Source organism: Ovis aries, chromosome 20, assembly GCF_016772045.2.
Source record: "Ovis aries strain OAR_USU_Benz2616 breed Rambouillet chromosome 20, ARS-UI_Ramb_v3.0, whole genome shotgun sequence".
In the NCBI taxonomy this organism is placed as follows: Eukaryota; Metazoa; Chordata; class Mammalia; order Artiodactyla; family Bovidae; genus Ovis; species Ovis aries.
Window position 1 is genome coordinate 6,215,737 of NC_056073.1, and position 25,949 is coordinate 6,241,685.

General features: G+C 38.4%; 1 protein-coding gene across 4 annotated transcripts in view; it reads right to left on the minus strand.

The window, feature by feature from the left end:
* TINAG (tubulointerstitial nephritis antigen) overlaps positions 1 to 25,949 on the minus strand; it is a 107,561-nt gene that overhangs the window by 19,217 nt on the left and 62,395 nt on the right. For 2 of the 4 annotated variants that reach the window (XM_042236865.2, XM_004018735.6), the window contains exon 10: positions 1,234 to 1,279. The exons of 1 other annotated variant lie outside the window; for it this stretch is intronic. In XM_042236865.2, coding sequence (XP_042092799.1) covers positions 1,234 to 1,279 — 46 coding nt within the window. Of the gene's footprint in view, positions 1 to 398; positions 607 to 1,233; positions 1,280 to 25,949 lie in introns of those variants that run through there. One more of the 4 variants, XM_060403077.1, reaches the window with a different exon arrangement.

A 25,949-nucleotide genomic window follows, 5' to 3' on the forward strand; every position in this document is an offset into this window, starting at 1 on the left:
CACACTTTGGTAATTAATTTTTTGTGAGTGCCTTTTGGAAAAATCTAATTAACAAGAGTCACTCGAGTGAGCACGAGCCCTAATATTTAGTAATTGTAAGTTATAATATTCCTTCTAATGCATACATTCAAATTAAAATTCTATGATAAATAGACATATTCCACTACTCTTGCCTGGAAAATCCCATGGACAGAAGAGCCTGGTAGGCTGCAACCATGGGGTCGCTGGGAGTTGGACACAAGTGAGCTACTTCACTTTCACTTTTCACTTTCATGCATTGGAGAAGGAAATGGCAACCCACTCCTGTGTTCTTGCCTGGAGAATCCCAGGGACAGGGGAGCCTAGTGGGCTGCCGTCTATGGGATCGCAGAGAGTCGGACACGACTGAGCAACTGAACTGAGCTAAACTGAAACTTTATTTCTGACAGAATAAAGGGTATATGGATTTTCCCTAGTGGCTCAGCAGTAAAGAATCCACGCACAATGCAGTAACTGCAGGAGACACGGATTCCATCCCTAGGTCAGAAAGATCCTTTGGAGGAGGGCAGAGGAACCCACTCCAGTATTCTTGCCTGGAGAATCCCATGGTCCAAGGAGCCTGGTGGGCTACAGTCCATAGGGTCACAAAGAGTCTGACATGACTGAAGCAACTTGGCACACATACACACAAAGGGTATATGCTATATGGACCTAGGATAATTCATCAAAGTTTATTGTAGTCAATCAGGTAATAATTCCAATCTTCTTCAAACTGTTTCTTACATATAACTTTCTATAATTTTAGGCTAATGACTATTTTTTCTCAGTATAGAAACATATGTGTTATAAATTGGTGGAAATAAAAATAAAACTCTATATGTATATTCAATACTAACATTACAAAGCATCATCCATAACAAAAATAATCTAAGAATACAAAGTTGATTGACATATGTGAGAGAATACTGATCAATTTTTTAAGTTTATATAAATGATAACAGACAAGTTTTTCTGTTGATTTCATTTTGAAAAAAATACTGATTCACTGTTACAATTTGAAATATGAAAAGTTGAAAACTATTACTATAACATAAATGATTATAATGGATTTTGTCCTGGAGAAAATACCAACATTACAATCAATAGTATAGTGATTTAGGATATGACTGAATAATACAAAACAGGGAGTAGAGGCACAGATGATTCTAAAATACTCACTTCACAGTAGGAATTCAATTGCAAAGTGTTACATACCCAAAATTTTTCTTTCTGCCCATGTGCTCCTCTTAGTGTGCCCCATCTAGAAATAATAATAAAAATTATTGGCATGGTTAAAAATGCTTGAGTTGCATCTTGATAAAGCACAAATTATTGTGGGAATTATATCTTTTCTATTTCCCTTTGTCCCACCATGTTTCATTATGGCGCTATCATCATTGCCTACAGAAAGGTGAATGTACCCTTTCTTTTTAACCAAAGCATCATTGACTTTTTAAGAGTACACTTATCTAGTCCAAATAGCTTGAAATCAAACTCATTGATCAAAGGAAATAAGCCTTAGGGCAGCTGGGATGCAAGGATTTAAAGTATTTTAATATATCTCCCCTCTTTACGTCTCATCTTCCGAAACTACTAAAACTCTCCAAGAATACTGATAAAACCATGATGTGAATAAAGATAATTGCTATAAAAGTGTGTTTTTGCAAATATATTCATATGCATATATTATTCCATAAAATGACTAATATGGGATTTCTCTATATACATGCACATATGGAAATCAAACCCTATATTCTCAGTAAATGAAGAGGAGAAAGTTGCAGAATATGAAGAGGAACTTAAGAGCCTATTGACAAGGATGAAGGAGGAAAGTAAAAAAGCTGTCTTTAAACCCAACATTAAAAAAACTAAGACCATGGCAACCAGTCCCATCACTTCATGGCAAATAGAAGGGGGAAAAGTGGAAGGAGTGACAGATTTTATTTTCTTGGGCTCCAAAATCACTGTGGATGGTGACTATGGCCATGAAATTAAAAGATGTTTGCTCCTTGGAAGGAAAGCTATGGCAAACCTAGACAGTGTATTAAAAAGCAAAGACATCACTTTGCTGACAAAGGTCCATATAGTCAAAGATACAATTTTTCCAGTAGTCATGTACAGATGTGAGAGTTGGACTGTAAAGAAGGCTGAACACTGAAGAAATGATGCTTTTGAATTGTGGAGAAGATGGAGAAGACTCTTTAGTGTCCCTTGGACATCAAGGAGATCAAACAAGTCAATCCTAAAGGAATTCAGTCCTGAATATTCATTGGAAGGATTGATGCTGAAGCTCCAATACTTTGGCTACCTGATGTGAAGAGCTGACAAATTGGAAAAGACCCTGATGCTGGGAAGGATTGAAGGAGAAAGAAGAAAGGGGTGGCAGAGTATGAGATGGTTAGATAGCATCACTGACTCAGTGGAAAGTGAAAGTTGCTCAGTCATGTCTGACTTTTTGTGACCCCATGGACTTTACAGTATGTGGAATTCTCCAGGCCAGAATACTGGAGTGGGTAGCCTTTCTCTTCTCCAGGGGATCTTCCCAACCCAAGGATTGAACCCAGGTCTCCTGCATTGCAAGCGGATTCTTTACCAGCTGAGCTATGAAGGAAGCTTCCTCACTGACTCAATGTACATGAATTTGAGCAGACTGTGGGAGATAGTAAAGGAGAAAGGAGCCTGGCTTGTTACAGTCCATGGGGTTGCAAAGAGTCGAATACAACTTAAAGACTGAATGATGAGGATGATTACATTTTCAATGTAACAGAAAACAATTCATTTAAAAAAAAATCAAGACTTAAAATACGTCTTCTTTTTCTCTTGATTAAACCCAGTGACATAAATGCTACTAACATGTTCTATTTACTAATGAAATATCAAGATGTGTCCAAGATCCCAGAATAGGTATGTTGAACCATGACTCCAAATCTCATGTTCTTCTCAATATGTTATATTACTTCTCTTATAAACATTCAGTTCTCAACTGCAATGTGTCATGAATGGCATCAGTTTTATGTGGAGAAAGCATATTGATCACCACTTCCATGTGCTTTGGTGGATTATGGGAAAATAATCCTGCTCACATCAATTAGCCCCTAATACCTCAAATGAGTGGTTTCCATTGTATAAAAAACATTCTGGAAAAGATACGAATTTGCTGTTCAAATATTATCAATATGTCCACTTCCCAGTAAGCTGTTTTTAATAGGGTATAAATAGAATGATAATGCAGTACCATAGAAGTATTATTTAAAGATGGCAGGTTTATTTTAAGGATCTTGGGGGCATTCATGAGAATAGGTAATAATGCATTTGGATCATTTGATCCTGTGACTAAGAGGTTATCCCTCCTTCTTCCCTAGTGGCTCAGATGGTAAAGAATCTGCCTGCAATGCAGGAGACCTGACTTCAATCCCTGGGTCAGGAAGATCTCCAGGAGAAGCAAATGGCAACCCACTCCAGTATTCTTGCCTGGAGAATTCCATGGACAGAGAAGCTTGGCAAGCTACAGGCCATGGGATCGCAAAAGAGCTGGACACAATTTAGTGACTAACACTTACACTTTTCAAACTGATTCAGTTTTCAAAATCATTTTTCAACTTTATAATTACATCTACATTCTTGTAACTTTTGTAAATAAGCTACTGACATTGAAAAATTTACCTGTCAAATGAGTCAACCCCAAATATTCAAGGGTCATTGTGTGCTTCTACCAGCAGAGCATATCTGAGACATTGAGTTGCTCACTTTCTGCTCATAATGGCTATATCATGTCAATTTCAGGAAGGTCAAATTCTGGACCACTCAAGGAAACATTATTGCAGGTGGTCTGTCCACTAATTACTTTAGCTATTTATACCAAATACAAAATACACGACTAAATCAGAAGAATCTAAGGAGCCACTTGACTCCAAAACAATATAGGCAGGAGAGGACCCCCAAATCTGAGATCCATCAGACGTGGCGAGAAGTTGAGGTACATCATGCTTGAGGCACTAAAGAGCCTCATAGGAAAGAACTTCCATTAGAGAAAGAGGTATCTAGACACAATGAGCTCAATCCAGTAGTTAAACATTTGTCAACAATGAGGAGGAGCCATTGATAGTATAATCCATTCCCTGTCACTCAGATACGTCCAAATAGAGCTCCATAATGAACTCAGCTAAGTTTGGAGTTGGGGCAGAAACAGGTCAGACTTTTTCTTAAAATCTGAAAAAGCTATTTCACTAAAAGCTGTGTATGCCATAAAACACTTTCAGTAATACTCAAAAATAGAGGGTAATGATAGAAATGCATGTTTCTTTCCCACTTTGTAAAAGATTTCTAACTTCCTAGGTTCCACTGCATTGAGGATGGTGCATGGGAAGACAAAGCAGTTACCAGAAGGAATTGAAAAGACATAATGGCAAAATACACCATGAAGTAAATATTGCATGTATTATAAGCCCATTTTAGATATTCCTAGCACTCTCAGAAATATTGAGCATGAAGATCCACAACTGCATATGGGGTTAAGATATACCAAAATGATGACTACACAATAATTCCACTATCAACAATCAAACACTAACTACAGTGGACTTTTGAATAATATGGGCTTGAATGGCATAGGTCCACGTATATGGAGTTTGTTTTCACTAAATACATTCTACAATACCACAGAGTCTGAAGTTGGTTGAATCCGTGGATGCTGAAGTATGGGTGCTGAGAGCAGATTGCAAAGTTACATTCAGGATTCCAAGGATGTGGGGCTCATGCTTAATGCCAGCGTTGTTCTAGAACCGTAATTCTAACAGCCCTAAGAAACAGCATTTTCTCACAAAGAAGAAGTGTAGTTGTATAATTTTTCTTATTCTATATCACTGAAAAAAAAGTAAATAAACTATTCTGTAGATACCTAAGAAGTAAAAACTATCACTTTTACTTTTGGTCAACTGTCATATTTTTCGTATGTTCCTAATATTTTGTTATGACTATCTAAATAATATTTTAATGATATAATAGCAAGCATTCTTATCTTACAAGGCTGTCAACTCTTTGCAGTTGCCTTAAATTTCTTTTCAAGTAGTATTGCTATTTATTACCATTTTAAGATGCATTATTTTGAGCACCAATCATTTTTAACCCAGGGAGAAAGTCAGTGTTCAAATCATTATCAACATTCTCAAGATAGACCGAAAAGTTCATTATCCTTCAATAAAAGTGAGAGAGGAAAAGGAAAATAAGTAGGATAAAGCTGATAGTTTCAGGGGTTTGGATGCTTGTGAAAAAAAAAATTATAAACAAAGGATGTTGACCTTTATGCAAAATTCAGTCAGAAAGAACATATCACACCTCCGCACAGAAGCTATTGTTCAGTTTCCCTGTGTTACAGCTTCTGTGTCAAATGACAAGCAAGTTTCATCCATCAGAGACTCTAATGTTTGCACTACAATCTTCAGCTATCTTTTCTTTCCTCTCTCCTCTGTGGACAATTCCTAAGATGGTAATCAAATATCCCATAAAGTTGCAAAGAAGTGTTATAGAAAGGTAGTTATGTGGGTTATTTTCTAAATATCCCAGGATCTGCATGACTGGGAAGAATCAGACCCTAGATTATTAATATCATAGTGAATGCATATATATATATATATGAATAGTATATAGTGAATCTATACATACACACACAAACACACACACACACACATTTATACTTTCCTGAATTTTGGTACTGGATTTTGCTTGCCATTGTACAAACAGGTTGAAAATTTTAGAAATGTGTATATATTTTTACAAATATCTACTCATCAGACAACAAATGTCTTTGAGGACATGAGGATTTTCTTTACCTTAATATTTGCTCAAAACCTGTTTACACTCTTCTTTGCTTCCCTTGTACCTCTTCATTTTGAGAAGTATTCACAAATATTTGTTTAAATGGACCAGTACCTTAACTGTCCTTTGCTGAGATTCTTTCCTTTTTAAAATAAAGATGTTTTATATAAATTATTCCAATTTGGGGGGCTACCCCACATGGCATGTGGGATCCCAGTACCTCAATTAAGCATCAAGCCCATGCCCCCTGCAGCGGAAGGGGACCACCTTAATTAACCACTGAACCACCAGGGAAGTCCCTAAGATTGTTTCTTAGGGAGGGATGAATTGGGAGATTGGGATTGACATACACATACTACTATATATGTGTGCATACGTGCTAAGTCTTCAGTCGTGTCTGACTCTTTGTGACCCTATGGACTGTAGCCTGCCAGGCTCCATCTGTCCATGGGATTCTCTCAGAAAGAAAAATGGAGTGGGTTCCCATGCTCTTCTCCAGGGGATCAAACCAATGTGTCTTATGTCTCCTGCATTGGCAGGCAAGTTCTTTGCCACTAGCGCCACCTGGGAAACCCACTGCTATAAATAATACAGAACTAATAAGGACCTATTATATAGCACAGGAAACTCTATGCAATATTTTGTAATGACCTATATGGGAAAAGAACCTTCAAAGAAGAGTGGAATTATGTATATGCATAACTTAAACTCTGCCTTCTGGATTTATCTTATATGCTTACTTTCAGGTAGTTCTGGAAACATTATGCTTTGCATAATATTAAGTCTTTTTTAGAGAGACCATAAGTTCTGCAAAGTAAACATTAAAGAATGATGTAAGATTTTGTATTGCTAAGGTTATTCCCTTTGAAAAGGATGTTATTCTTTTCAGACAACTGTACTAAATGATACTAGACTTCCTAAAACGCTGTTTTAAGTTCTGTCTAGATAATAAAATAATTGGAACTAAATAAGTACTCTGTATCAATAGAAGATTTTAAATATTTTCTTTCCTCTCCTTTGGTTTCACTTGATTTTGCCATTGAGACCCATTTATCCAATGTTGGTCATATTCGACATGGTAAATAAGAGAAAACTGAATATGCTATTTTCTTAAAGTAACATTGATATTCCTATAAGTATTTTTTAGTATGAAAGCACAGAATCTCTTGTGTACTTCATCTATTTATTTCTGCCTTTATTCAGCAAACTACTCTTTAGTACAAAGAAAATATATCTTCTCCCTTCAAGATGCTGATTATCTAATGGGAGTGATGTTGGAAATGAAAAACAAATGAATTTTTGTATCTTGTTCATGTCCCTGGATATGTTCCAGTGTCTTCTAGTTTACAATCTATGGGAACTTGAATAGAACTTGTATCCTACTGTTGTGTGAAGTTTTATAAATCTTAATTATATTGAATTGGTTCAAAAATAAAAATTAAAAAATAGTAAAAAATAAATGTCATGGACATGTAATATACAACTTAGGGAATATAGTCAATAATATTGTCATAACTTTGTATAGTGATAGATTGTAACTTCTCTATGCTGTATATCCAAAACTAATATGATATTGTATCAAAAAAGTATAAGACTAAATTGAAGTCTATAATTGCTACCTTTTTGAAAGAGTGTTTCACAACTTTTCTATAGGTTACAGAAGAAGAAATTAACAGTGAGAGCAAAGACAACCCCCTTCACAGAGTGGAACAGAAATTCTTCAGGTGGAAATGGAGTGTAGAATTGTAAGCACTTAATGCAAAGTCACAAGAGAGCAGTGAAAACTCTACTGCAGCCTATTCTTACAGCAGCACTTAGTCCGGGGACTGGAGAACAGTGGTGGGAGTGGCTCAGCCCATAAAGAGCACTCTAGGCTACAATGCTTGGCAGTTACAAAGCTGCTGATAAAGAGTCACCCAAATTTGGGATGTTACATGATCCAGGGACAACTTTAGTGTTAGCATAGGAATAGATTCCAGAGGGAGAAGACCACGGACAGCTTAAGATGAATGTTGTCATTAAAGCAAGACATAATGAAATACCCAGTAAGAAGGGAAGCCCTCTCAGGCAAATGCTGGTTTTTTCAACGGCTGTGTCTCTAACTCCTGAAAAAGTGACTATCACAGAGGCAACCCTCAATAGACACTTTTTTGAGCAAATACTGGGAATGAACAGGAAGGTTTGAGAGCTATTTTGGAGATAAAAGGGGTGGAATTTACTGGCTAATATATACCAACTGAAAGGGAGAAAGACTTGAGGCTACGTACAGGGTTTCAAGGTTGAATGAGCAGGAGGGTACATCAAATATGGCAAATCTTGGTGTACATGTCACATGATACAAAGATGTATTCCTGCAGCTGGGTTGACTGATCAACACCAAGACTGTAATAACAGAACTGCTTGTTCTTCTTGGGAGTTCTCTCTACTGATAGTGGCTCTGCTTATTAACTTTTAAATTCCTGGTTGTTCAGGGGTTCTGACAAGTACAACGCTGAAATAAAGAAGGAAAGCTGATGATTTAAAATAATGGTGAACGTGACTTTCTGCAGAGTGAGAACTGAGAGGAGGAAATTGCATCCCCCTCCAGGATGTTTGCTGGGGAAAATCCCATGGACAGAGGAGCCTGGTGGAGGCTGGTGGGCTACAATCCATAGGGTCACAAAGAGGTGGATACAAGTGAATGAGCACACACACACACACACACAAAGGAAGGAATTCTGTGATGAGAACAATTATTTTGTAACCTACAAAGTCAAGACCATATTTGCTTAAGAATCAAGTTCTTTAAATCCAGCTAAGAATTTGGAGTGACAAGAAGAAAAAAAAAAATAGTATATTGATGGTAAGTATATTACACTGTGATCCAAATATCTAGATCAAAATGTTGCAATGCTTCAGATAATTTTCACTTCTGGGGTCCCAGCATTTATCCAATAGACTGAAAAGAGGAACTCAAACGCATGTTTTCTGGGCAGACCAGTTCCATATTAGTGAATACAGATCCAGACAGATAAAAAGCAAAGTTTCTAAACAGTGGACATGTAAAGAAATTTGATGCAGTACAGACAACTAAATCCGGAAATTTTGGAGGAAAACAGGGAACAGATACATTAAGAGAGCCTGATATGAAACTCCAACCCTTCTTATTAAGGAAATGAAAGCCAGATAGGATACAAGTAAAAAGAAACCACCAAATGAGTTTCAAGTCATAACAATGATAAGACTACTCTGATATAGGACTATACTTTTAAAGGTGAGACTACAGCCAGATAATTAGGGCTCTTTAACACAAAGATTTGAAAGATAACTGCAGTAATCATGAGGCAAAGATACACAGGGATTTATTGTTTTATGAGTGTTCTAGTGGTGACACTTAGTAACTTCATTCAAAAAATTACTCAGGCTTGGGGAGCATGGCCATCTTGAATAGGACAGAGAGCCATCGCAAAGTGCTAATTAATGCTAGATCAGAGATGAATGAGAATAGTTCGCATGGGAAAGCAAAATAAAATGATGGTCTCCCCCATCCTTCTTCATTTTTCTACTGACACAAAATGTACATCAAGCCAGGGTTCAGTGAATCTAAGATTGACTACTTTTATTGATGCATTCTGCCAGTGAGCTATAAACTTTATCATTGGCTGAAATAGCATATGGAGGCTTCTGAAAGATCAGTTTTTATATGAAAGTGTCAGAGAAGATTGTATGTTTTGTGTGCTCCTTATATTAATGTCATCCAAACAACACTGTTTATTGAGCTGCAGGAATATTGCTTACACTGCCCTATTGTAATACTTCAGGAAGCAAAAGGATTGCTGAGTGTACTATCACATTTAATTTGACCTACAGAAAGGATTATGGTGTTTCCTCCATAATGAAAGTATAACCTTGATGACAAGGTTGTACTCAGTTTATGCCCTGGTCAGAATGACCTGCTGTGAAACTGGGAGAAGTATTCCTCTGCATTTACTACGTTTACATAATATGTGCTGAGATGTCTGCACCATGAGAAATGTGCTGGGAGAGACTGTAGGACCAAAACTATCCATCATCATCAATAACAATGAACTAGGGTAATATCTAATGAAGCTACACCGTGAGGGAAAACTTCAGCCCTTTAATGTTGGGAATAGAAATGGCTTTCTATTTTCTTATAAAATCTTAGCACTGAAAGGAGACTTTGGGTTTGAATTCATGACTAACAGGCTAAATCTGGTCCATAGCCTGTTTGGTTGTTTGTTATTTTATTTTTTATTGAGAGAGAGTTGATTTACAATGTTGTGTTAGTTTCAGGTATACAGCAAAGTGACTCAGTTATGGAACAGTCAAGCTCATTCATCCACATATTATTTATGTCAGCAAATGGCAGAGTTGAATAGTCAAGATCAAACAATTTAATCTGACTGTAATTAAATTTATTTCCTTCACAGTTAATGCAACTGAGGCCAAAAGAAGTTAAGTAACAATTCAAAATTCTGTAGTAAGTGGCCAAATTGCCCTAGTGTCTAAGGAACACAAGCAACAAAATGTAGGACCAGAGGCATAAATGGGTGGAGTCCTTTCCAGCTGTGAACAGGCAGTGAATGATGGGACTTGAGCAATTTGTAGAAGATAACCAAGGGAAAGGGGACACAGCTGAGAGAAGAGAAGGAGATAATATCAGGGGTTACGTTTTGTGACTTCATGGAGGTGTCATGAAAGGTTTGGAATGGGAAGGGCTGTAGGCAGCCCTAGAAGGATAATACTGGTGATGGTGAACAAGATGGGCTAAAACGAAAAGTATGGGGATGGAGTCAGGAGGGACAGCTTGGTTGTGATAACAGCATTCCATTAGGGTTGCATTCACTCACATCCAGCCAACTTATGTATACACAGAAACATAATTAACCTAATTATTAGAATCACTGGGATGAGAATAATATTTGACACACTTATTTTGAGGATCAAAATAAATTAAAGTTTTTGTTTAGTTTCACAGGTAGTAATCATTCATCATCTATGAAATTTATTTTTTCTGCCACCTTTCCCTTTGTTAGTGAAACATAGACTCGGCCTGACCTTCTCTTATTGAAGGAGTCAATCATATCCTACATGTTTTTGTTCAGAAACATGTAAATCACTGTAGCAACACATGCTTTTAACAAAACCTCCCAGTTCATTCATCCATCAGAATTGTTATACTCCTGGAACAGAAGATAAAATCCTGAGCCTAGATTACAACACAGTAAACTTCTATTATTGGTTTGGCCACAAAGTTTATTTGAGTTTTTCCACAGCGTCTTATGGAAAACCTGAATAAATCCTTTGGCCAACCTAATACATACTTTCTAAAAATGTATAGTGATTATTTTGAAAGTACTCTGTCTTTCAAGGGACAGTCTTGAAAGTTCATAAACATACACTTTACCTAGCCTTCATGTGAACTCTACCATATTTGAAATTTTGAGGACGATATCTACCCTAGTGATAAAGAGCCCACCTGCCAATGCAGCAGGCATAAGAGATGCAGGTCAAATCCCTGGGTCAGGAAGATCCCTGGAGAAGGAAATGGCAGCACATTCCAGTATTCTTGCTTGGAAAATTCCATGGACAGAGAAGCCTGGCAAGCTATAGTCTACAGGGTCGCAAAGAGCTGGACGCACTCAGAACGTAATGACATACCTACCACAGAAGGTATTAGGTTAGAAAACAGAAATAAAACAGAATCATAATAATAATAATATACTAAGCTACAAAGAGGAAAAAGCTAAATTTGAAAGGTAGCACTGTGCCAGGGGCTCATAATAAAGCTCCATCACACAGGCCTCCCAAAACTGAAGCATCCACAAGCATTAAAACTCATCTCAGCAGGAAGATACAGTGTGCTTTCCCAGTACCTGAAAGCCACTCTCAGCCTTGTTGTAATCCAAGTTCTCCATAAATCTAGGGAATTGTCTATAATCACCTTCCACAATCGAAACATTTGTTCATGTACCATGTCTTTCCTCGATATTTACCAAATAGAAAATTATTATTTCAAACTACATGTTTTACACAATCCAATAGAATTAAAATGTATGTGAAACCAGCGTAAATGTAAAACCAAACTCCCAACTACCTATCTGACTTTCTTGGTGCAAACAGAATCATACTATCTAACATCATAAGATTGTTATCATATTTATCAAAGAAATAAAATTTTCCCTCCTTTAGTCACATTTCTTTTTCCCTTCTCATTTTTATTCAGTTGCTTGTCTTCTAGGAATAATTGGATCATTGTCTAAAAAGAATAATAAATTGAAATGATAAGGGTAAAAGTACATCATGTCCCTGATCAGTACTTACTAATGCCCTAATTAGAATCAGCTTCATATTATACTTTTGAAAAACAATTCTTAAAACAGATTCAAGGTAATAAATTAAAAAGTTCAGGAAAATACAAGTTTTTATAGATATTAAAGAACATGTACAATGAGTAGCCTATCAGGAAGCAGACACAGTTCAGCTCGGTTCAGTTCAGTTGCTCAGTCGTGTCCGACTCTTTGTGACCCCATGAATCGCAGCACACCAGGCCTCCCTGTCCATCACCAACTCCCAGAGTTCACTAACACTCACGTCCATCGAGTCAGTGATGCCATCCAGCCATCTCATCCTCGGTCGTCCCCTTCTCCTCCTGCCCCCAATCCCTCCCAGCATCAGAGTCTTTTCCAATGAGTCAACTCTTCACATCAGCTGGCCAAAGTACTGGAGTTTCAGCTTCAGCATCATTCCCTCCAAAGAAATCCCAGGGCTGATCTCCTTCAGAATGGACTGGTTTGATCTCCTTGCAGTCCAAGGGACTCTCAAGAGTCTTCTCCAACACCACATTTCAAAAGCATCAATTCGTCAGCGCTCAGCTTTCTGCAGAGTCCAACTCTCACATCCATACATGACCATTGGAAAAACCATTAGCCTTGACTAGATGGACCTTTCTTGGTAATGTCTCTGCTTTTCAATATACTATCTAGGTTGGTCATAACGTTCCTTCCAAGGAGTAAGCGTCTTTTAATTTCATGGCTGCAGTACAATCTGCAGTGATTTTGCAGCCACCCAAAATAAAGTCTGACACTGTTTCCACTGTTTCCCCATCTATTTCCCTTGAAGTGATGGGACTAGATGCCATGATCTTCGTTTTCTGAATGTTGAGCTTTAGGCCAACGTTTTCACTCTCTTCTTTCACTTTCATCAAGAGGTTTTTGAGTTCCTCTTCACTTTCTGCCATAAGGGTGGTGTCATCTGCATATCTGAGGTTATTGATATTTCTCCTGGCAATCTTGATTCCAGCTTGTGCTTCTTCCAGCCCAGCATTTCTCATGATGTACTCTGCATAGAAGTTAAATAAGCAGGGTGACAATATACAGCCTTGATGTACTCCTTTTCCTATTTGGAACCAGTCTGTTGTTTCATGTCCAGTTCTAACTGTTGCTTCCTGACCCGCATACAGATTTCTCAAGAGGCAGGTTAGGTGGTCTGGTATTCCCATCTCTTTCAGAATTTTCCACAGTTTATTGTGATCCACTCAGTCAAAGGCGGCATTGTCAATAAAGCAGAAATAGATGTTTTTCTGGAACTCCCTTGCTTTTTCGATGATCCAGCAGATGTTGGCAATTTGATATCTGGTTCCTCTCCCTTTTCTAAAACCAGCTTGAACATCTGGAAGCTCACGGTTCACGTATTGCTGAAGCCTGGCTTGGGGAATTTTGAGCATTACTTTGCTAGCGTGTGAGATGAGTGCAATTGTGCAGTAGTTTGAGCATTCTTTGGCATTGCCTTTCTTTGGGATTGAAATGAAAACTGACCTTTTCCAGTCCTGTGACCACTGCTGAGTTTTCCCAATTTGCTGGCATATTGAGTGTAGCACTTTCACAGCATCATCTTTCAGGATTTGAAACAGGTCAACTGGAATGCCATCACCTCCACTAGCTTTGTTTGTAGTGATGCTTTCTAAGGCCCACTTGACTTCACATTCTAGGATGTCTGGCTCTGGGTGAGTGATCACACCATCATGATTATGTTGGTTTTGAAGATATTTTCTGTACAGTTCTTCTGTGTATTCTTGCCACCTCTTCTTAATATCTTCTGTTTCTGTTATGTCCATACCATTTCTATCCTTTATCGAGCCCATCTTTGCATGAAATGTTCCCTTGGTATTTCAAATTTTCTTAAAGAGATCTCTAGTTTTCCCATTCTGTTGTTTTCCTGTTTCTTTGCATTGATTGCTGAGGAAGGCTGTATCTCTTCTTGCTATTCTTTGGAACTTTAGAATTTAACTTAGATGACCATCATATCTACTACTGTGGGCTGGAATCCCTTAAACAAAATGGAGTCACCATAATGGTCAACAAAAGAGTCTGAAATGCAATCTCAAAAACGACAGAATGATCTCTGTTCAATTCCAAGGCAATCCATTCAATATCACAGTAATCCAAGCTTATGCCCCAATCAGTAATGCTGAAGAAGCTGAAGTGGAATGGTTCTATGAAGACCTACAAGACCTCTTAGAACTAACACCAAAAAAAGATGTCCTTTTCAATATAGGAGATTGGAATGCAAAATTAGGAAGTCAAGAAACACCTGGGGTAACAGGCAAATTTGGCCTTGGAATATGGAATAAAACAGGGCAAAGGCTAATAGAGTTTAGCCAAGAGAACGCACTGGTCATAGCAAAAACCCTCTTCCAACAGCACAAGAGTAGACTCTACACATGGACATCACCAGATGGTCAACAGTGAAATCAGACTGATTATATTCTTTCCAGTCAAAGATGGAGAAGGTCTATATAGTCAGCAAAACAAGACTGGGAGCTGACTGCGGCTCAGATCATGAGCTCCTGATTGCCAAATTCAGACTTAAATTAAAGAAAGTAGGGAAAACCACTAGACCATTCAGGTAGGACCTAAATCAAATCCCTTATGTTTATACAGTGGAAGTGAGAAATAGATTTAAGGGCCTAGATCTGATAGATAGAGTGCCTGATGAACTATATATGGAGGTTCGTGACATTGTACGGGAGACAGGGATCAAGACCATCCCCATGGAAAAGAAATGCAAAAAAGCAAAATGGCTGCCTGGGGATGCCTTACAAACAGCTGCAAAAAGAAGAGAAGTGAAAAGCAAAGGAGAAAAGGAGAGATATAAGCATGTGAATGCAGAGTTCCAGAGAATAGCAAGGAGAGATAAGAAAGCCTTCCTCAGCAATCAACACAAAGAAAGAAAACAAAAGAATGGGAAAGACTAGAGATCTCTTCAAGAAAATTAGAGATAACAAGGGAACATTTCATGCAAAGATGGGCTCGATAAAGGACAGAAATGGTATGGACCTAATAGAAGCAGAAGATATTAAGAAGAGGTGGCAAGAATAACAGAAAATTGTACAGAAAAGATCTTCATGACCCAGACAATCACGATGGTGTGATCACTCACCCAGAGCCAGACATCCTAGAATGTGAAGTCAAGTGGGCCTTAGAAAGCATCACTGCAAACAAAGCTAGTGGAGGTGATGACATTCCAGTTGAGCTATTTCAAATCCTGAAAGATGATGCTGTAAAAGTGCTTCAAGAGATGGGAATACCAGACCACCTGACCTGCCTCCTCAGAAATCTGTATGCAGGTCAGGAAGCAACAGTTAGAACTGGACATGGAACAGCAGACTGGTTCCAAACAGGATAAGGAGTTCGTTATTTAACTTTTATGCAGAGGACATCATGAGAAATGCTGGGCTGGAAGAAGCACAAGCTGGAAACAAGATTGCTGGGAGAAATATCAATAACCTCAGATATGCAGATGACACCACCTTTATGGCAGAAAGTAAAGAGGAACTCAAAAGCCTCTTGATGAAAGTGAAAGAAGAGAGTGAAAATGTTGGCTTAAAGCTCAACATTCAGAAAACGAAGATCATGGCATCTAGTCCCATCACTTCAAGGGAAATAGATGGGGAAACAGTGGAAACAGTGTCAGACTTTATTTTTCTGGTCTCTAAAATCACTGCAGATGGTAATTGCAGCCATGAAATTAAAAGACATTCCTTGGAAGGAAAGTTATGACCAACCTAGATAGCATATTGAAAAGCAGAGACATTACTTTCCCAACAAAGGTCCCTCTAGTTAAGGTTAATGGTTTTTCCAGTGGTCATGTACGGATGAGAGTTGGACTGTGAAGAAAGCTGAGCACTGACAAATTGATGCTTTTGAACTGTGGTGTTGGAGAAGACTCTTGAGAGTTCCTTGGACTGCAAGGAGATCCAACCAGTCCATCCTAAAGGAGATCAGTCCTGGGTGTTCTTTGGAAGGAACGATGCTAAAGCTGAAACTCCAATACTTTGGCCACCTCATGGGAAGAGTTGACTCATTAGAAAAGACTGATGCTGGGAGGGATTGGGGGCAGGAGGAGAAGGGGACAATAGAGGATGAGATGCCTGGATGGCATCACCGACTCGATGGACATGAGTTTGAGTGATCTCTGGAAATTTGTGATGGAGAGGGAGGCCTGGTGTGGTGCGACTCATGGGGTCTCAAAAAGTTGGACATGACTGTGCGACTGAACTGAACTGAACTGAACTGTTTAATTTTGAAATCTGTTAGTCTGTTTCCATTTTGTAAATGAGTTCTTTCTGTATTTTTTTTAGGTCCCAAGTATAATAGATATCATATGATTTTTTTTCTTTCTTCACTTAGTATGATATTCTCCATGTCCATCCACATTGCTGCAAATGGCATTATTTCGTATGAATTCTTTTGAAAATTATTTATTTTAATCAGAGGCTAATTACTTTATAATACTGTGGTGGTTTTGGCGTGCATTGACATGAATCAGCCATGGGTGTTTCCCACCATCCTGAAGCCCCCTTCACCTCCCTCCGCATCCCATCCCTCTGGGTTGTCCTACTGCACCAGCTTTGGGTGTCCTGCCTCATGCATGGAACTTGCTCTGGTCATCTATTTTGCATATGGTAATATACATGTTTCAATGCTATTCCTTCATATATCCCACCCTCGCCTTCTCCCACATAGTTCAAAAGTCCGTTCTTTTCATCTGTGTCTCTTTGGCTGCCTTGCATATCGCATCGTCATTACCGTCTTTCTAAATTACATACACAAACATATATAATGTGTGTGTGTGCACGCATTAATGCTTTTTAAACCAACCTTGCCTTTCCCTAAATGAAAATAAAGCTGTACTTTCTTCTATCACTTTGTTTTATAAAAGCAATAATTTTTGCTGTTGTTGATAACAGCAGTTACAGAGTTAGCAGTCCTGGTCAATGTTTCAGACGACAAATCAATGAAAGAGCAGTGTCCAACAAGAGAAACGCAGGGGACACAGACTGTGCTGTCAGCTTGATGCAGCATTGACAGACAAGGCAGTGTGATGCCATCAGCTCTGAACACAGAAGCAAAATAAAATCAGTTTCACCTCCCTGGGTCTCTCTTCATCTACACTCTTCTGTCAATGAACTCAGCTCAAAAGATCCCAACTGTCTGTGTAGCCACTCCATGGCTTTTCTGAATGATCGATAGCTTCCCCTAGGCAGCTGCATCAAAACAGTGGGTCTTGTTTTATTTATTAAGGCTCTCAGTGTTATTTATCTCAGTACCCTCAGCTCCTAGCATGTATAAATTTAAAATCTTTGAAAATATTAGAAAAAAAATCAAGCCAACTTTTAAGAATTATTTAGATGATGTCACTTATTAAAACACCCAGGATGATTTTATTTTCCATTTCATCAGTTCCATTTTCTCAGATTTGAAGTTCAACCTTCATTCACAAGGAAAGAATCTGAATAACATTTAAAATTTGAGAATGGCATTTACAATTATTAATTTCTTCCAAATGTCACATATTGGGAGGGAACTTCAGCAAATTTTAAAAGGTTTTTGGGATTTCCCTGCCAGTCCAGTGGTTAAGACTTTGCTCTCCAGATCAGGAGGTGAGGGTTTGATTCCTGATCAGGGAGCTAAGTTGCTTAGTCGTGTCTGACTCTTTGTGACCCCATGGACTGTACAGTCCATGGAATTCTCCAGGCCAGAATATTGGAGTGGGTAGCCTTTCCACTCTCCAGGGGCTCCTCCCAACTCAGGGATCACACCCAAGTCTCCCGCATTGCAGGCGGATTCTTTACCAACTATCTGCAATGAGGGAGACCTGGGTACTATCCCTGGTTTAGGAAGAGCCCCTGGAGAAGGGAAAGGCTACCCACTTCAGTAATCAGCCTGGAGAATTCCGTGGACCATATAGTCCATGCATCACAAAGAGTCGGACATGACACGCGACTAAGCAACTTTCAGTTCGTTTCACTCCAGGCAGCTAAGATCCCGCATACTTCACAGCAAAGCACCAAGACATAAACAACAGAAGCAACAACATATCAGATTCAATGCAGACTATAAAAATGGTCTATATAAAAAAAAACTTTAAAACTTAAAAAAAGTTGTTGAATTATATATCTAGTTACAAATATGGCCCAAGCGATCCCCATTGTTGATATTATTACTAATAACAGCAAACATTTATTGAATGTTCCCGTATATCCAGCATATGAGTACTGTGTATGCATGATCCCATTTATTCCTCACAAACATCCTTTTATCCCTAGCTTACAAAAGAATAAACATCTAAGTAAATTATAACAATAGCTTTGATATAGATTCTCTAATGTCAGCCCAATGGTTTACTAAACAAGATTAGTATTGAACTGGTTTCAGCTGAATATTGGGTCTGCAACTAACCAGCATGTAATCTCTGGAAAATCTCTATTACTATGCCCTCTTTTTTTATATTAGGTTATTGGGAAGATAAAATCCAGGGTTCTTTACAGATCTTGAGGTGAGGTCAGGTGAAGTCACTCAGTCGTGTCCAACTCTTTGCGACCCCATGGACTGTAACCTACTAGGCTTCTCTGTCCATAGGATTCTCCAGGCAAGAATACTGGAGTGGATTGCCATTTCCTTCTCCAGGGGATCTTCCTGGATAAAATATTTTAAGTTTTAAAAGTAGCAAATTATCTAATCAATTTAATGAAATTATCATGTTAATACTTCTTTTATTTTTAATACTATTTTTAATACTTAAGGTATAGTGAAGAGAAAAAAAGTTTTATAAAAACAAAATCTTTTAAAAATAACATTTCTCTTAAGAAAAATAAATGCAAGGGACTAAATAGCCTTTAAAGTAAGAAAGTTTATGTTATGTTATTTATAAATAAAACAAGTTCCAATTTAAGTTACTCTGAGTATTTTTTTTGTTTTAATATCATTAGATAAATAAACTTGAAAATAACTAGATAAATATTGAAAAATGAGAGCAATATAGCAATTTGAAACAACCTGATAGTAGAATAAAGCTGTAGGAAACTGAACAATAGCTTGTCTTTTGAACAGAACACCCTAGAGTCAAACCATAATGAATTTATGTAATAATTTAATAAGCCATAAAAAGTGCACTTCAAAGGGTAAAGAAGGAATGGATTATTTATTATATGGCCTTGCTGCTTTTAGTTCAGAGTTTAGAGAAAAAAATTAGATCATCAGTACACATCATTCACCCAAATATCTTCCAGGTACAGCTCTGACTTAATTACCTTAGAAATAGAAGTTTGAAAATCTAGAATAAAAGTTGGAGCATTGTCCAGGTCAAAGGTATTAAAAGTAAATTTATGAAGCCAAAAATAAACTGAGATTTAGTCAGTAGTATAAAAAAGTCAAGTTCCCAATACATTATGAGCTCATGCCCATCAAGATTTTAAAACTGAAGTCTCTGCTAGAAAAATGAATAAAGGACAAGAATGCTAGTGACTTTTATTCTAGGGTCACTTCCTACTCTAGTCCTCACCTGCACACTCTTTGGTGAAGATTGCCCCATGCCCAGGCTTTCAAGCACTTTGATTTCATCCGTTTCAAAACCACTTACATTTCAATGCAGTTACATTATATGCATTGTTTGTTTGTTTTAATTGCTGGATATCAGCCAAATGGCAGAGTAGAAATGCCCTGAGCTCACCTCCTCTCACACCCTGTGTTTACAGGGCTACCTCCACTACCGTACTGGAAACAGTTCAAGACCAGGCGAATGTATGAACATGACTTCCCAGAGCTCAGGTCTGCCACAATGTGTCAGGGGAGAAAGATTCCTTTTCTTTTTGAATGTTATTCAGTTTGCACTACTCGCTTTACAGCAGAAACTGCAGAGTGGATCTCGTTTATTGAAATCGCATTTCTATACTTTGGTAACAATTTCTGATCTCAGATACACCTGCATCTCAAAGTACAATGACCCAGAAACAGGCTGAACTGAGTTAAACTGAACATCACAGAACAGGGGGAGGAGAAAAACCACCTGGGTGCTTGGAACTTTCACTGAAAACCAAACAATGTTGCTGCAAAGACATACAGATTCCTGCAGAGTCGATGGGGACAGGGAGGCAAACCCAGAGGTGCCGAAGCACTCAGACCACGTGAGGCCCCGAACAGGTAAGTAAATTATCATTACTAGAAGAATGCTCTAGGATTAGGCTGCCTTTTAGTCTCAGTTATCACTAGATTGCCCCTTGCTCTACTCGCTACCTATTTAATACTTCCGGTGCCTTGCTGCTAAGTTGCTTCAGTCATGTCCAACTCTGTGCAGCCCCATAGATGGCAGCCCACCAGGCTCCCCCATCCCTGGGATTCTCCAGGCAAGAATACTGGAGTGGGTTGCCATTTCCTTCTCCAAGGCATGAAAGTGAAAAGTGAAAGTGAAGTCACTCAGTCATGTCCGACTCTTAGCAACCCCATGGACTGCAGCCTACCAGGCTCCTCCATCCATGGGATTTTCCAGGCAAGAGTACTGGAGTCGGGTGCCATTGCCTTCTCCTCCAGTGCCTTAAGTGGATCATATTCTCTCTTACTGTGAGATTGTCCATTTTCTGCTTACTTTTTCTCTTCTCTTTCCACATAGCTTTAGTAATTCCTCTCTGCTCTGCTGACATGCACAACAGGTGTTACAGCTTCCCTGGAGTTTTCTCCACCCCCAGAAGTGGAGTCATGTACCTTCCTATATGATACATGCACTCAAGACTCAATTTAAATTCCTGTTGTGTTTGCACCTCCACACTTGAGACATGGTATGTTGTCAGTACGCTTTCTCCTCTCTCCCTCTCTGTCTCCCCATCGCCTTCTCTGCATCCCCTGTTTCTCTCTCTCCACCTGCTTGAAAACAGGAGCAGAGCACGATATTTTTGCTATTTGTATTCTTTATGCCTAGCACAGTACTTGACACATATTACATACTCAAAAGTAAGTTTCTTGCTGAAAAATTAGGGAAAAGTCTTTATGTATAGATTAAAGGTGGGTGATCAAAGCAATGAAGATTATAATTTTATATAGGAAAAAAAGGATACATCTATTTTTACCCTAATGGAATTTTTTGTAAAAGAAAAAATAGAACAGTTCCTTCAGAAAACCTATGTGGTAAATATACACTGAGTGAATCCTGACACTGGAACTTCTTTGATAGATAGATATTAGATGGATAATAGTTAGATGGAAAGAAAGATATAAATATAGTTAACATTTATATATAACTAAACCCCATGAACAGCATGAAAAGGCAAAATGGTAGGATACTGAAAGAGGAACTCCCCAGGTTGGTAGGTGCCCAATATGCTACTGGAGATCAGTGGAGAAATAACTCCAGAAAGAATGAAGGGATGGAGCCAAAGCAAAAACAATACCCAGTTGTGGATGTGACTGGTGAGAGAAGCAAGGTCCAATGCTGTAGGGAGCAATACCACATAGGACCTGGAATGTCAGGTCCATGAATCAAGGCAAATTGGAAGTGGTCAAACAAGAGATGGCAAGAGTGAACATCGACATTCTAGGAATCAGCAAACTAAAATGGACTGGAATGGGTGAATTGAACTCAGATGACCATTATATCTACTACTGTGGGCAGGAATCCCTTGGACAAAATGGAGTAGCCATCATGGTCAACAAAAGAGTCCAAAATGCAGGACTTGGATGCAATCTCAAAAATGACAGAATGATCTCTGTTTGTTTCCAAGGCAAACCATTCAATATCACAGTAATCTGAGCCTAAGCCCCAACCAGTAATGCTGAAGAAGCTGAAGTTGAACAGTTCTATGAAGACCTACAAGACCTTTTAGAACTAACACTCAAACAAGATGTCCTTTTCATTATAGGGGACTGGAATGCAAAACTAGGAAGTCAGGAAACACCTGGTTTAACAGGCAAATTTGGCCTTGGAGTACGGAATGAAACAGGGCAAAGGCTAATAAAGTTTTGCCAAGAGAACACACTGGTCAAAGCAAAAACCCTCTTCCAACAACAAAAGAGAAGATTTTACACATGGACATCACCAGATGGTCAACACTGAAATCAGATTGATTATATTCTTTGCAGCAAAAGATGGAGAAGCTCTATAGAGTCAGCAAAAACAAGACTGGGAGCTGACTATGCCTCAGATAATGAACTCCTTATTGCCAAATTCAGACTTAAATTGAAGAAAGTAGGGAAAACCACTAGACCATTCAGGTAGGACCCAAATCAAATCCTTTAATTTATACAGTGAAAGTGATAAATAGATTTAAGGGAATAGATCTGATAGATAGAGGGCCTGATGAACTGTAGATGGAGGTTCATGACATTGTACAGGAGATAGGGATCAAGACCACCCCCAAGAAAAAGAAATGCAAAAAAGCAAAATGGCAGTCTGAGGTGGCCTTACAAGTAGCTAAGAAAAGAAGACAAGCTAAAAACAAATGAGAAAAGGAAAGATATACCCATTTGAATGCAGAGTTTCAAAGAATAGCAAGGAGAGATAAGAAAGCCTTCTTCAGCGATCAACACAAAGAATAGAGGAAAACAACAGAATGGGAAAGACTAGAGATCTCTTCAAGAAAATTAGAGATACCAAGGGAACATTTCATGCAAAGATGGGCTCAATGACACAGATGTGTATAACGGACTTTTGGACTCAGAGGGAGAGGGAGAGGGTGGGATGATTTGGGAGAATGGCATTCTAACATGTATACTATCATGTAAGAATCAAATTGCCAGTCTATGTCTGATGCAGGATACAGCATGCTTGGGGCTGGTGCATGGGGATGACCCAGAGAGATGTTATGGGGAGGGAGGTGGGAGGGGGGTTCATGTTTGGGAACGCATGTAAGAATTAAAGATTTTAAAATTAAAAAAATTAAAAAAATTAAAAATAAAAAAATAATAATAATAATTTTTTTAAAAAGGTAAGGAAGCCTGAATAAGGTGTGGACCTAATTAATTATTATTGTGCTAATATTGGCTCAGGAATTGTGACCAGTGTGTTGCGTTAATACAAGTTGTCAATAATACAGGAAACGGGATCTGGAATATATGGGAAATGTCTGTACTAGCTGAGCAACTTTTCTGTAAATCTAAAACTCTTCTAAAATAAAAAGTTAACAAAAATATGGGGAAAAAAAAGACATTATTGATGTAGGTACTGACAAGCTATTCATCCTATAAACAGATGATATGAACTTTATGATATCAATAAATATAGTACAGTACTATAAAAAAATTAAAAAATTTAAAAAATTAAAAAAAAAAAAGATGGGCTCAATAAAGGACAGAAATGGTACGGCCCTAACAAAAGCAGAAGATATTAAGAAGAGGTAGCAAGAATGCAGAGAAGAACTGTACAAAAAGATCTTCACAACCAACATAATCACGATGTTGTGATCACTCACCAACAGCCAGACATCTTGGAATGTGAAGTCAGGTGGGCCTTAGAAAGCATCACTACAAACAAAGCTAGTGGAGGTGATGGCATTTCAGTTGAGCTATTTCAAATCCTGAAAGATGATGCTGTGAAAGTGCTACACTCAATATGCCAGCAAATTTGGAAAATTCAGCAGTGGCCACAGGACTGGAAAAGGTCAGTTTTCATTCCAATCCCAAAGAGGGCAATGCCAAAGAATGCTCAAATTACCACACGATTACACTCATCTCACATGCTAGTAAAGCAATGCTCAAAATTCTCCAAGCCAGACTTCAGCAATATGTGAACCATGAACTTCCAGCTGTTCTAGCTGTTTTAGAAAAGGCAGAGGAACCAGACAGAGATCAACTTGACAACATCCGCTGGATCATTGAAAAAGCAAGAGAGTTCCAGAAAAACATCTATTTCTGCCTTATTGACTATGCCAAAGCCTTTGACTGTGTGGATCACAATAAACTGTGGAAAATTCTGAGGGAGATGGGAATACCAGACCACCTGACCTGCCTCTTGAGAACCCTATATACAGGTCAGGAAGCAACAGCTAGAACTGGACCTGGAACAACAGACTGGTTCCAAATAGGAAAAGGAGTACATCAAGGCTGTATATTGTCACCCTGCTTATTTAACTTCTATGCAGAGTACATCATGAGAAACGCTGGGCTGGAAGAAGCACAAGCTGGAATCAAGATTGCTGGGAGAATTATCAATAACCTCAGATATGCAGATGACACCACCCTTATGGCAGAAAGTGAAGAGGAACTCAAAAGCCTCTTGATGAAAGTGAAAGAGGAGAGTGAAAAGTTGACTTAAAGCTCAACATTCAGAAAATGAAGATCATGGCATCTAGTCCCATCACTTCATGGGAAATAGATGGGGAAACAGTGGAAACAGTGTCAGACTTTCTTTTGGGGGGCTCCAAAATCACTGCAGATTGTGACTGCAGCCATGAAATTAAAAGATGCTTACTCCTTGGAAGGAAAGTTATGACCAACCTAGATAGCATATTGAAAAGCAGAGGCATTACTTTGCCAACAAAGGTCTGTCTAGTCAAGGCTATGGTTTTTCCAGGGGTCATTTATGGATGTGAGAGTTGGACTGTGAAGAAAGCTGAGTGCAGAAAAATTGTTGCTTTTGTACTGTGGTGTTGGAGAAGACTCTTGAGAGTCCCTTGGACTGCAAGGAGATCCATCCAGTCCATCCTTAAAGGAGATCAGTCCTGGATGTTTTTTGGAAAGAATGATGCTAAAGCTGAAACTCCACTACTTTGGCCACCTCACGCAAAGAGTTGACTCATTGGAGAAGACCCTGATGCTGGGAGGGATTGGGAGCAGGAGGAGAAGGGGACAACAGATGATGAGATGGCTGGATGGCATCAGTGACTCGATGGACGCGAGTCTGAGTGAACTCCGGAGATGGTGATGGACAGGGAGGGCTGGTGTGCTGCGAATCATGGGGTTGCAAAAAGTCGGACATTACTAAGCGACTGAACTGAACTGAACTGATAGTACTGTTAAAACAGATATTTTGAAGAATGTAAAAAGTTTTCTAAAACATTTTCAGGCTCTTATTTCTAGTAAAGTGGAATGATAATTCCGTCTCATAAGGCTTTTTGAACAGGAAGATTGTGCGTCAGTGCTACTTCAGCAATTATAAATATAGTTGGTCTATTAATCAAATATATTTATTAATTGGTTTAATCTTATAGAGCAGTAAATCTTAGAATTTCCCAATAAGATTCTCTAAAAGCAGAACACATAATCTCTGAGGGCCTAGGAGATGCAGATCGAGTCAGCTCTCCACAAACTGATATTTATGTTTCTGTGTTTTACTTTTTTTAAGTTTATGCAAATTTGGAATTCTACTTGAAGATATACCTCTATTTGTTCCGATATTATAATGTTACTGACAGAACTTTTATACTTCCTAGCTGACCACAGCTGGGTGAGTCATATCAATGAGCTTTAGCCAAACAGACATGAATGGACTAGAAAGGTCATGTCTGAGTCAAGGCTTTAAAAGAAGTGAATTTTAAAAGTCCTCCTCATGCTGTTATTTTCCAGATGCAGAATAAAATGAAACATGTGACCCTAAAAGACAGCAGAGCAACAAAGTAGAAAAAGCTTGGGTCCCTGAAACCATATAGTGAAAGCCACCCGAAATCTAAGACCTCCGATCTTAAACTATTAAATGAATAATATGCTTCTATAAATGTATTTGAATTATCAAGTATTTTGAGTCTGTTTGTTGCAGCAACTTTTTTTATTCAAAGCAGCGCACCCTCTAGCCCCCTCCCCAAAAGAAAGAACTAAGTACTTTGCCATTAAAGATGCCCGAAAACCCAAACT